This window comes from Oryctolagus cuniculus, chromosome 1 (genome assembly GCF_964237555.1).
Source record: "Oryctolagus cuniculus chromosome 1, mOryCun1.1, whole genome shotgun sequence".
Taxonomy (NCBI): domain Eukaryota; kingdom Metazoa; phylum Chordata; class Mammalia; order Lagomorpha; family Leporidae; genus Oryctolagus; species Oryctolagus cuniculus.
In genome coordinates this window covers 91,405,002-91,418,382 of record NC_091432.1, presented here as the reverse complement: position 1 = coordinate 91,418,382, position 13,381 = coordinate 91,405,002, and the positions used below count along the sequence as shown (strand labels likewise).

General features: G+C 35.5%; 1 protein-coding gene across 1 annotated transcript in view; it reads right to left on the bottom strand.

Annotated features, from left to right (window-relative positions):
- The window catches only part of CNTN5 (contactin 5), a 1,373,625-nt gene that overhangs the window by 503,220 nt on the left and 857,024 nt on the right, over window positions 1-13,381 (bottom strand). Inside the window, exons 6-7 of the mRNA XM_051820359.2 lie at window positions 8,256-8,379; window positions 7,954-8,129 (exon numbers count right to left, since the gene is read on the bottom strand). Of these exons, the coding sequence (XP_051676319.1) occupies window positions 7,954-8,129; window positions 8,256-8,379 (300 nt within the window). The remainder of the gene's footprint in view (window positions 1-7,953; window positions 8,130-8,255; window positions 8,380-13,381) is intronic.

Here is a 13,381-nt window from a genome sequence, read left to right as displayed (position 1 = left end):
TTTGATTTCTGAAGGATGTTTGAAAAGTGTGCAGTGTCAACATTATCAATTCCAAATTCTCATCAGCATAGTAATAAGCTAATAGAGTGACAAAGTTTTATTTGGTGTATCCTTGCTTGTCACTGAGAGAAATCACTATGCTAGGTGAGAAAATTATCCTTATGGTGAAAATAAGCTCCTGCAATAAAATATATTTTCTCAAAAATAACCTCATTGAAACCAGTAACAATCAACACAGCAAAAATAATCCAGCTTTGAATTTATTTCTGCCTTTCTTTTTGAACTTAAAAGCCACTTTCGAAACATGACATCTCCATCTTATTAATTTTTACTATACCCTTGTGTGGTACACATGTATTAATGTTAAAGTATTAACATTAACAAAGATGAACCATGTTTATAAATATTCATTTAGGCAGAACTGAAAATGGAAGATCCTCCTGGGTAGACACTTAGACATATGAGGGGTAGGTTAGAAGGGGATGAGTAAGTGTGCAGCAGCTGCTCAAAACCATTAGTTATACAAATCAAAATCAGAAAATAATATATTTATTAGAGATAAGTGAGTAAATTCATGATTAATTTCTTGCTATGTTTAATATATTGTCTTGACTTTATGTCAAGCTAATGAAACTTGCTATCGAATTGATGCAGTTATCATTGGGATTGCTATATAAAGCCACAAATGAGCAATTTGAACTTGTCAAGGATCATAATGATACTTCCTACCATAACCTCCATCCCTCCCTTTCTCCTTCCTTTCTTATTTTAAATTTTTACAATGACATATTTTCAATTTACTGTATAATCACAACCTTAACCCATCACTAAAATTTAACATATAAAATACATGAAATTTGTTCTTTTTTATAAATTTTAAAAATTAAAAAAATTTCATAAATGTACAAAAACAAATTTATCAAGGGAAAAAATTTCTTCCTTTGTGGAAGTGGGAAGATATTAGGGTCCTTTTGACTGCTAGAAGTCCTATGGAAATCTTTGTTACAAACACAATAATTTTCAGACTATATAATAGTATAATTTTCAAAATATCACTATTCTTATTTCATCAGCCATCACTTCATAATTAAATTTCTTAATACCTGTATAACAAAAACAAGTGGAAATAGCAAATATAAGATAGTGTATGCTAGCCTAACTCAGAAAACAGGAGAGAAGACTCAAATTTAAAAAGTCAGACCTTAACCACTCTTATTCAATATAGCTGTGGAAATTGTAGCCAAAACCATTTATTTCTTTCTAAATAGAAACCTACGGTTTAGGAGGACGTCATATTCTTCCTATTTCTAGATGGTTTTATATGCAGGGGAACCAAAAGACTCCATAAGCCTTTTTTAGAACTATAAATGAATTCAACTAAGTTATGGGATACAAAATCAGCATGCAAAAATCAGTAGGGTTTTATACACCAATAATGATCCTGCTGAGAAAGAATTTGTAACAGGAATGTCACTTATAACAGCTACTAAAAATTATATACCTTGGGAAAAATTTAACCAAGGATGTGGAAATTAAAAAAAAAACACACACACTAATTAAACTAAAGAAGACATAAAAAATTGTAAAGACCTACCATGTTAATACATTGAAAGAAATGATAATACCAAAATATTCATACTTCTCAAAGTGATTCACAGATTCAGTGCCAATGACATTTCACACAGTATCATAAAATAAATCCTAAAATCCATATAGAAACACAAAGGGCACCAAATAGCCAGAGCAAACTGCAACGTAAAACAAAGCCTGAGGCATCACAATAACAGAATGTAAGACTTACTAGACAGTTATTGTAACCAAAACAGGATGATACTTAAATAAAAATAGACATGTAACACATTGAAAAAGAATAGGAACCAAAGAAATAAATCTACCCATCTATACCCAACTTATCTTTGGCAAAGGTGATTCAACACACTTCCTGGAGAAAGGACAGGCTGTTCAGCAAATTGTAGCAAAGAAGCATATAAAAGTTTGAAACAAGACCTTATATTAAACCCAATTTAAAAAATCATGGAAAATGATTCAAAGGGATAGGCAATGGGTAAAGAGCTTGAACTATCACCTGAGGTGCCCACATGGCATTTTGGAGTGGCTGTTAAAGTCTCAGTTTATCGACTAATCTAACATGCTGCTAATGCACTGGGTGACAGTACTTGAAAATTCAAGTACTTGGTCCCTGCCATCTTTGTGGGAGAGCTACACTGGGCTCTTGGCTCCTGAATGGCCTCTTCTAGCTGACTGTTGTGGGCATTTGAAGAGTGAACCAGTGGAAGTCAGTCAGTCTCTCTGTCTCTGTCTCTGTCTCTGTCTCTGTCTCTCTCTATCTCTTTCTCTGTGTGTGTGTGTGTGTGTGCTTAAGGAAAACACAGGGGAAACTAGCATAGGCAATGATTTTTGGGTAAATCTCCAAATCACAGGCAGTAAAAGCTAAAGAAATAAAGAAACAGGATTATATAAAACTAAGAAGCATCTGCACAGCAAAAGAAACCTTCAATAGAGTGAACAGCAACTGACAGATGAGAGAAAGTATCTGAAGCTCTATATCTGATAAATGATTAATATCTACGATATATAAGAAGATAAAGAAATTCAACAAAAAAGTAAATAATCCAGTTAAGAAATGAGCAAAGAATCTAGATATACATTTCTGAAATAAGGAAATACAAGCATCTAACAAACACATTTTGAAATTTCTCAGGATCATTGTTATCAGAGAAATGTAAAAATACCACATTGAACCATCTTCTAACTCCAGTTATGTTAGATATCATCAAAAAGTAACAATATTAAAAAGCAGGAAGGTTGTAGAGAAAAGGGAATTCTAATACACTCCTGGTAGGAATGCAAATTAGTTCAACCATTACGGAAAACTATTAGTATAGGTATTCCTCAAAAACTAAAAATAGTGATCAGCATCATGTTATAGCTGGTTAAACCAGCACTCGGGACACTGGCACCCCAGTTCAGAGTTCCAGTTCCAGTCCTGCTTACACTGCTCCCAATCCATCTTCCAACTAATGTGTCTAAGAAGGCAATGGATGATGGTCCAAGTACTTGGGCCCTAGTGACCCCATGTGAGAGACTCAGATGGCACCCCTGTTTCCCTGCTAAAGCCTGACCTACCCCATGCTACTTTAGTTATCCGGGGAGTGAACAAGTAGATAGAAGATCTTTTTGTGAATCTCTCCCCCTCTCTGTCTGCTGCTCTGCCTTTCAAATAAACAGTGACAACAGCATCCCATATGGGTGCCTGTTCATGTTCTAGTCGCTCCACCTCCAATCCAGCTCCCTGCTAATGGCCTGGGAAAAGCAGAATACAGCCCAAGTATTTGGGTCAGTAGCCACCCACATGGGAGACCTGGAAGAAGATCCTGGCTCCTGACTCTGACTGGCAAAGCTTTGGCCTTTGCAGCCATCTGGGAGTGAACCAGCAGATGGAAGATCTCTCTCTTCCACTATGTAACTCTTTCAAATAAATAAATAAATCTTTTTAGAAACTAAATATAGGTCTATTAGATTATCCAGTTATTCTATTTCTTGAAGAAAATGAAATCAATGTATAAAACAGAAAGCAGAATCCCCATGTTTACTGCAGCAATATTCATGGTGACAAACAAACAGAGTCAACCTATATTTCCATCAGTGGATGAATGCATAAAGCAAATGTGGCACACATACAAAGTGTGATTTACTCAGTCATAAAAAGATGAAGTCTTGACATTTACAACAAAATGGATAGAATTGGAGAACATAGTAACTGAGATAAAAAAGACATGGAAAGACCAATACCACATTTTTTTTTCTCTCAAGTATAAGTTAAAATACAGATAAGGCAAAAAGTGTATGGATGCCATATTACTTGGTATATGTTTATTTATCAATGTTGTGTTCACTGAATTGTATCACTTACAAACTAATAGGCCCTTCTTTCCTCATTTTGTAATTGTTAACATGAATCCCACATTATGTGATATTAACACATCAACCCCTGCTTAAAAATAACTGTTGGGGACCGCACAACATGTGGCCTCTTAGCGGAAAACTACTGAAGTAGAGCTAAGCAGCCCGGGCCGGAAAGTACTGATAATGCCACCATGTGTCTTAAGACTTTATGACCATTCCCCCCCCTGCACAAGCATTGCAGCTGCAAGATAACCTTGTGACCTTCCTCTGCTTGCACAAGCATTGCAACTGCAAGGTAAACTCCCCTCCTTCCCCCGCCCGACACCCTGCCTTCACGATATATAAGTGTGTGGTTAAAAAAAATAAAATCGCAGCTTGATCAGCCATCTTGTCTTGCTGCCATCTTTGTGTCTCCTGTCCCTTTCATTTCTCCTTCTAGGTGCTCGGCCCCAGTTGCTGTCCCACGGGACGGGACAAATAACATGTATTTTATATGTGAAATCAATATGCAAAATGTTCAAAATTGTCTATGTATGCTCACTGAACTCTATTTCATACTTCACTGTATTACTTAAAATATTTTCAAATAAAAAGGTAATATACAATAAAACACAATATAATTATAGTTTCTGTGAGGAAGTGAAAATCAAATGGCTATATCAAAAAGAATTACAATATGTATTTACATTAGAGTAGAAAAAGATTGTGCACTACTAGAGTTGAATTAGAGGTATCATCTGTGAAACAAATTTACATTTTACAATCTAACTCATGTTAATTCTGAGTAGGCAAGGAATTAATGTAATTAAAACATTTAGAGCATTGCCTGCCATAGAATTAAGCATTCAGTAAACATGAACGATTAATGTGAATTTGAGACCTTTAAAAATTTTTAATCTCTTTCACTAATCCGCTTTATCAACAATGTTATCCTACCCCAAGGATCTGATATGCACCTCTGGCACCTACATTTAATTCTCTAACATTATGGTCATTAAAAATAACTGAATCTATGCACAGTTGTGGGGAGTAGATGGTAGGGGATCCACATGTTATCAGTGGAAAGATAAGATATTTATGGTATATTTCTAGTTAATAAGAGAATGAAAAAGCTTGCATTAACTTTTCAATAGCCAAAGTTGATAATTTATATATGCATATGAGTAAACTGACTATACAAAAAATCATACAACCATTAAGATATTAAACTTTAGGAAGTTTAGTATTTACATACATATTTAAGTATATGAAAAATAAACATGATTCTAATATGATATATTAAAGTTATATCATCATTACTGCCTCTTTGGCGCAATAATGGGAATCTGGCAGGAGCCGTGGCTCACTTGGCTAATCCTCCACCTGCGGCACTAGCATCCCGGGTTCTAGTCCCGGTTGGGGCTCCGGATTCTGTCCCGGTTGTCCCTCTTCCAGGCCAGCTCTCTGCTGTGGCCCAGGAAGGCAGTGGAGGATGGCCCAAGTGCTTGGGCCCTGCTCCTGCATGGGAGACCAGGAGGAAGCACCTGGCTCCTGGCTTCAGATCGGCACAGCACGCTGACCGCAGCGTGCCAGCCGTAGCAGCCATTTGGGAGGTGGTGAGCCAACGGAAAAGGAGGACCTTTCTCTCTGTGTCTCTCTCACTATCTAACTCTGCCTGTCCAAAAATAAATAAATAAATAAATAAAATAATAGGAATCTGGGTCAGAAGTGCAGAGTAGGACTTGAACTAGGCAGGCCAATATGGAATGTGAGAATCCCAAAGAATGGTTTAATCCACTGAGCTACAACACTTGATACAGGTTCAAGTTTCCAAATCTCACTTACCCATTCACATCCTTTTTGAAGAGCCTTTTCTTTTTTCTCCCTAACTTTTTACCTCATTTCTTCCCCTAATTCCCATACTACCTGGATTCCCAGAATCTCACAACATCCATACTCCTACCCAGATGTAATAAAGTGTATTTCTGATCAAATATAACTCTCTCTACTATAACCCAGTTATATTTTCCCCCGAAAGATCAAAGGTGGAAAAACAGTGGAGTTAGACCTGAAGTATAAACACAGTGGCCTCTAGGCTTTGAAGCAATTCCAAGACAGAAGAGGCCCTCTCTACCTAAGAAACTGAGTATTTGCCTCAACCAGATTCCTTTTGGGATCCTGTGCCTATCTTCCTTACCGTCTGAGTTGGGTGGTTTGTGAAGGCAGAAGGGCACAGTCAGAAGATTCTGTCAAGGAATCCATATGACTGCTTAAAATGCTGAAGTTAGAAATAAACAACATTGCTCTAACCAAGTTGAGCACAGCCTTATGCTGTACAGGTAAGATAGATTAGACTGTTTCTCATAGTTTCTCACTGAAGTGTAAATGCTAGCACCAAACTGCTCCCTTCAGATCAGGATGAGCATTGATGAGTGACTGGACTTGACTGCCACTGGTCTTTGCAGGAAGGCGCAATCATGTGGACAACTGGGATCTCTCAAAATTGAATACTGCACTAAAGCATTCAGAAAAGAAAAAAAAAAACAAACTTGGTACAATTTTCTCCTATTAGGGGGAATAAATACCATACAGGCTATTGCTAATTGGTGTACTTGTGTCAGACATTATAGATAAAGATATAAGCTTATGTATTTGTATATATGTTCCCTGGACTTGCTATAGCTGTCATGAAAAGACCGCTCTATTGAATACAGGAGCCATTTGTTTATTAAGTTACTTTGTTAAAGCACATACTTGAAAGTATTAGTTTCTGTGATGTCATGTAATATTTTACAAAATAAAAGTGGTGTATTTAGTACATTATGTTGGTGTTTATAAACATACTCATATGAAATCCTGAGACAAATATTTTAAAAGATAATATTTAGATTTTTTAGGATCTAGCTTAATGTTTTCCAAATTAAATTCATTATAAATCCTTTTTCATTTCTCTTTCTCCTTCACACTTCTATAATAGTGAGCCTGGATTCTGGGTTAATTATAAGTGATACATGAGAAAGATTATATAGAGAAAAATCAATTGTTACATTCTTGAGGGAATTTTTTAAAATGAAAACAATTTCATGACAGCTTATGCTGTCAACAAAGTTACATGTATTAAAGCAAATATTCCTGACCTTTCTATTGTGTAGAAATTATAATCCACAAGAATTTATATTCAAGTAAGATTATTTACTAAGGAATAGTATTGAAGTTTTTCATCTGGTAGCCTTGCCTCAATTTGGTGTAAACCTTCATCATTATGAAATTCCAGAGATCTTAAGAAGTCAATATATTCAGTTAATGAGATACACAATCTGCTTTAGAAAATGTTTATATTCCAGTCTCTATATAGTCATGTATCTCTTAATGATGGAAATACATATTAGGAACTATATCATTGGTAATTTTGTTGTGCAAACAGCATGGGATGTACTTATACAAACTAATACAGTTATGACATCACTAATTTTGGGAATTCCAAAGTTAGTGTGTATGTCATCTGTGAGTTCATAGATTTAAATGTAACTATGTGGGGCATGAATATATGATATATTTTCCAACAAAAAAATTGGAATTCCTGGGAACTACAGTCACAATCTGAAATTTTAGTATTTCAGGACATTGCTTTAGTTAACTAAGAACAGGTACAATATTTAGAACATATTCTGAATATATTCTGAAGAATCTATAACAAAGAGTAACTATTATAGGCAGCAAATAAAGGCATAAAAATAGATATTTTTCAAAAGCAGACAGAGAATGAGATTTCAAAAGATATTTGAATTCCAATACTTTATCTACACTCATGAGTAGAGTTTAACTTCCCATAATAGTATGCCAGATATTATTTTATGGGAGGAAAAAATCCCTTCAAGCAATTTCAAAATCTCCTACGAATGAATAGATGGCTTGCATAGCTCTCCTCCTTATCATGATTTTACTCTTACTTTTTGAGATTTTAAGCTTTTCCTAACTAAATTTCAAAGTACAATTATAACACTGTATGCATATATATGGAAAAAAATCATGTATTCATTTACTTACAGGCAAACTGAAGTATGGCTTCTCTACTAAGAATACTTCCGAAAGTGTTGGTTGCTAAACATTGATAATGACCAGCATCCTTTGCTTCACTTGGGTTGCTTATGATGAAAGTACCTTCTATCAAACTATAGCGATAATCACTCTCCAAATCTATTTCTGTTCCATTTCGAAGCCATCTGAGGAAAAAAGTCAGAAGACAAATATGTAAAAATTACTTGACATTACAAAATTCCATGCATGTGTCAGAATCTCATTAATGGAAATTATCTTAGAGCTTAAGAAAAATGACAGTGAATTTCTACCTGTAACTGGGAACTGGGTTGCCACGACTTTCACAATTCAATGCCACCTTCTTTTCATCAGAATCAGTTGGGAAAATGATATCATCTGGTTCTTGCACAAACACTGGCCCATAGTCCACACTTTCTGTAAGGGTCAAAAAGGATATATTTAAGCATTTCTCAAAATATTTGGTTTTTGGCTGTTTTCAGTTTTGGCTTTATTCCTTCACTATATTCTTAATTTAAATTATTGCACTTTCTTTGTAATCAGCAAACAATTTTCCAAATGAAGATGTAGCTAGGAAATTGCATTGTTTAACTAAGTTTTAGGGACCTACACAGAAGTTTTTTTATTAATTAAGAGTGTTTGTAAACATGTGATATATATCAACAGAAAAACAAACATCCCAAACAGTAAGTATATATTTTATATCTTTATTTCATCTTCTAAAGCATAAATAAGGAAAATAATACTACACATATACTTTTTTTTGACAGGCAGAGTGGACAGTGAGAGAGAGAGACAGAGAGAAAGGTCTTCCTTTTTTCTGTTGGTTCACCCCCCAATGGCCGCTGCTGCTGGCGCACTGCGCTGATCCAAAGTCAGGAGCCAGGTGCTTCTCCTGGTCTCCCATGGGGTGCAGGGCCCAAGCACTTGGGCCATCCTCCACTGCCCTCCCGGGCCACATCAGAGAGCTGGCCTGGAAGAGGGGCAACTGGGACAGAATCCGGTGCCCCGATCGGGACTACAACCCTGTGTGCCGGTGCCGCAGGTGGAGGATTAGCCTAGTGAGTTGCAGCGCCGGCCTACACATATACAATTTTAATAATTTTTGTAAAACTATTAAAATGCTTAAAATAATATATAATAAAGAAAAATGATGTGTTAATACTGTCTAACTGATTGACAGCTACAGATATGGAAATGTTGATCCTTAGTTGTTCCTTTCTTCACACATTTCACTCAAGCACTATTTCTTCAGTGTTAACAATGTTGAGTATTAAGAAAGAAATAATGTAGGATCAGCTCTGGTGTGGTAGGCTAAGCCTCCGCTTGTGGTACTATCATCCTATATGGACTCCGGTTTGTGACCCAGCTGCTCCTCTTCTGATCCAGCTCTCTACTAATGGTCTAGGAAAGCAGTGGAACTTGGCCCAAGTGCTTGGGCCACTGCACCCACTTGGGAGAGCAAGAAGCAGCTCTGGGCTACTGGCTACAGATCGGCCCAGCTCCGGCCATTGTGGCCAGTTGGGGAGTGAACTAGTAGATGGAAGATCTCTGTCTCTCCCTCTCTCTGTAACTCTGCCTCTCAAATAAAAGTTTTTTAAAAAAGAAATTTTGATTTTCAAACAAATACATTTCTATAGTGTAGATACATCCTCAAAAAAATCAAATAATTGAATTAAAATGTCAAAACTCTATGCATTGCATTTAGTCACTATGTAAATATAGTAAATAAGGAGATCAAAATACACAAGGCATTAAAAGGGTAGACAAGTGGGAAGAGAACTAAAACTTACCACCTATTCTATGCCAGATAGTAGATTCTATTTTATCTAGTTTGTTTATACTCAGAAAACTCCTATGACAATGATAATTTGAAACTAATAAAGTCATGGGAAAAGTGGGAATAAAAATGGACCTCAAAAGTCAGCATGGAATTGAGTTTTGGAGTTAGACCTGAAAAATGATTCGCATATATGCTTGTGGGGCATACAGTAGCCTGCAAGTGTATAAGAATTTATACATCCTGAATAAATTTTGAATTGGGAAAAAAGTAAAATTTTTGACTGATTTGTTTTATCATGAATATCATTACATAATGGCCTTAAATCAAGGTTTCTCAACCTCTACACAAGTGACTTTTTGATACTGGTGTTCTTTGCTGTGAGGGGCTGTTCCATATAACATCAGTTGGAAGATGTTTTAACAGCAGCCCTGGACCCTGCTCATTAGATTCTAGTATCACCTTTCTCTAATGTGTAAGAATCAAAATAGTCTTGAGCACTGTTGAATGTTCCCTAGGATCAAAATGACCTGCAAATCACTGACTTTCCTAACTGCAGATTTGTATTTCAGGAAGACCTATTTTCAGTATTTGTGTTAAATAGTTAGAGGTTTACATCCCCACAGAATAACCACAAAAGAATATCAAGAAAGAAGTATCAGGGACAATGTTCCAGAAACACATATTACTGGAACATATGTAGACCCCATAATTAGAAAAATGGGTTCAGAGTAAATTGACTTGGTTTCTGTAAGTGTATTCAAAGTCCCTTAACTCAAGCAAAGAAAAACAAAAGTGGTCATAGTATTCTAAACATTTACCAAATAAAATTTGAGCACTCAGAGTAGGCATACACTGACAATATTTTCTGAGCTCTGCTAAACTAGCTGAAATGTTTTATGCTACAAGAAACTGTAACATCAAAATAACCAAAATGTGGTTCTCTTAAACCAAATTATTTCACTTTCACTTAACAAGAAAAAGGAAAACAAATTATTTGATAAATAGAGGAAATTGTTTTTAAAATTTTGTATTTGTTGTTGCATAATAAATTTATAAATATTTAGAACATATAAAACCTTATGAAACAGAATTGCACACTCCAGTAGTGAAAAAATAATTATTCCTGGCTTGAGGCATAAAATATGATCATTTAAATTAATGTATAAAATTAACATGTGATAAGTACATTTTATATCTTTCTATAACAAAAAACTCTTGAATTTACAATCAGACACACATAAGTTTAATTCTACTGCTATCATTTTATAGTCATGAGTCAAAAACTTTAATAGTCTGCTATTAATTTATTAATTATAGACAATTCCCCTTACATTACATTATAAATGACAATATTAATAATTATAAATGCATTTATATCAAAAGAACTAAATAATAGTTAATGTCTAATAACTAACATTTATTTATGCCATAATTACTAAATATTAGACATCATGCTCAGTATTTTCATGCACAATATTATGTGATACAAAAACCACTGGCAAAAATTATTCCTCCATTTTAGAGATGAAAAATACTAAGGCTTAAAACCAAAAACTGAATCTGTAATGGCACACCTGGGATACAGATCCAGAGCAGATGCATTCTAGAACTCGACTACGGTCATGGCTATGAGTACAAATATTTCTTCACCTTTTCTTTGCCTTCTCTTCTGCTTATCTTTCTTCTCTTTCTCTTTCCCCTCCTCTGCTCCTTTACATTCTTTCCTCTTCCTCCTCAACCTGCCTCATTGCTTCTCTCTCACCCTTCCTTTTATCCTCTCCTTTTCCTTTTTTCTTATGCTGTAACCACTATATTAATATCCCAATATCCATAAAGCATGCCCATATAGATAACTAGATAAATAAGTCTCAATTTCTTGCATTGCAAGCATTGTGTTCTGAAAATTGTCGAAACAAGCTAAGAGAAAGTACAGTTTCTCTCTTGGGTCCCTCCCTCAAAGGGAAGACAGCTGTCACATCCTGAGGACTCTTTTTCCGGCTGTGGAAAGGCTCAAGAGATGATGAACTGAAATCTCTAGCCTGATCAAAAGCAGCAATAATCCGAAGCCTAAAAAAACCACAGGAAAGAGTTTATCCTTCCCTTGCTCCAGCTGTCAAATGAAAATAACCATGAAATCGAAAGCTTGATTGGAAGACGAGACACAGTTACTCAGCTCAGCCACTCCCAGATACCAGAGCCACAGAATCTGTGGGAAACAACCACTTATACACTTCCTACATGACTTGGAAGGAAATGTATTTAAGAAACCTAGTGTTATGAAATCTGTGTACTTTTCAGGAAAAATAATGGATCGTAAAAGTGCCATCTACAAAGAATGATACTTGAGAAAATGTAAATGTTTAAGTTCCATTGTAATCCTGTCAAAAAATCATAAACTTGCAAGGATCATCTTCCATCTATTTTAAACATCTTTTCTGTACAAGAGTTTCCAGGCTTAGCTAGATCACTTCTAGTAATCCATGAGGTCATTATAAATTATTATTGGGATTACATTAATTTTTTTCTTAAAATAAAGCTATGCCTTAAATGAAGACATATTCTCATCCCATTCTAGTACATAATAAATCAATTTTACTCAAAATTTTTTGATAATTAAGTTGACTTGCCCAGCAACAATAACTTTAATGTACTGAAATTGACATTGATATTATAATTTGCAAGCTCTACTAAGAATAGTATGGAGAACAAGGAATTCCCACAGGAATTCTTAAACTTTCAAATCTACTAATACACAACTGTTTCTCTGTAATCAATATAATTAGCCTCCAACAATTTTAGCCAAAAATGATCAATAAATGAAGTGCATCATAAAAGTCTACTTAAATTTGTTATCAACATGACAAGCTACAGTGAAACTTTCATGTTTTCAGAGCACAAAGTTATACAGGTTTTCATTACTCTTGTGTCATAGGGACAGGAAAAATGCTCATTAATCCCATTTTCTCTTCCTGGGCACACTGGAACACTTCCTTGGCCCTTCTAAAGGTTGGCCTGGAATGAAACAACTTGGTTCTGAACTGAAATAATGTATATTAAATCCAGGACTAGTTACAAAATGTCATGCATGATTTTCCACTCTCCTTGTTTTCATTTGTGAACTGGCTGAAGAAAGGAGAAGATGCCAAGAAAACCTTATTAAGGTTAAAGAAAAACAAAATAATAAATGAACTGAACCTGGGTCTCAACACTTCACATGAAAGACAACTCATTGTAAAACTGAGAAAAATGTAAGGTGGTTAGGAATCATGTTATTGTGTTGAAGAACAGCTTTTGGGGCTGGCATTGTGGAATAGCAGGTAAAACTGCCACCTGTGAAACAAGCATCCTGTATGGGCGCTTGTTCAAATACTGGCTCCCCACTTCAGATTCAGCTCCCTGCTGATACCTAGAAAAAACAGCAGAAGATGGCCCAAGTGCTTAAGCCTCTGCCACTCTCACAGAAGACTCAGATGATGCTCCTGGCTTCAACTTTGTCTAGCCTGGGCTATCTTGGACATCTGGCCAGTGAACCAGCAGATGGATGATCTCTCTCCCTGTCTTTCCCTCTTCCCTTCTGTAACTCTGACTTTCAAATAAGTAAATAAATAAGTCTTTTTCTTATAAAAAGAAAGTTTA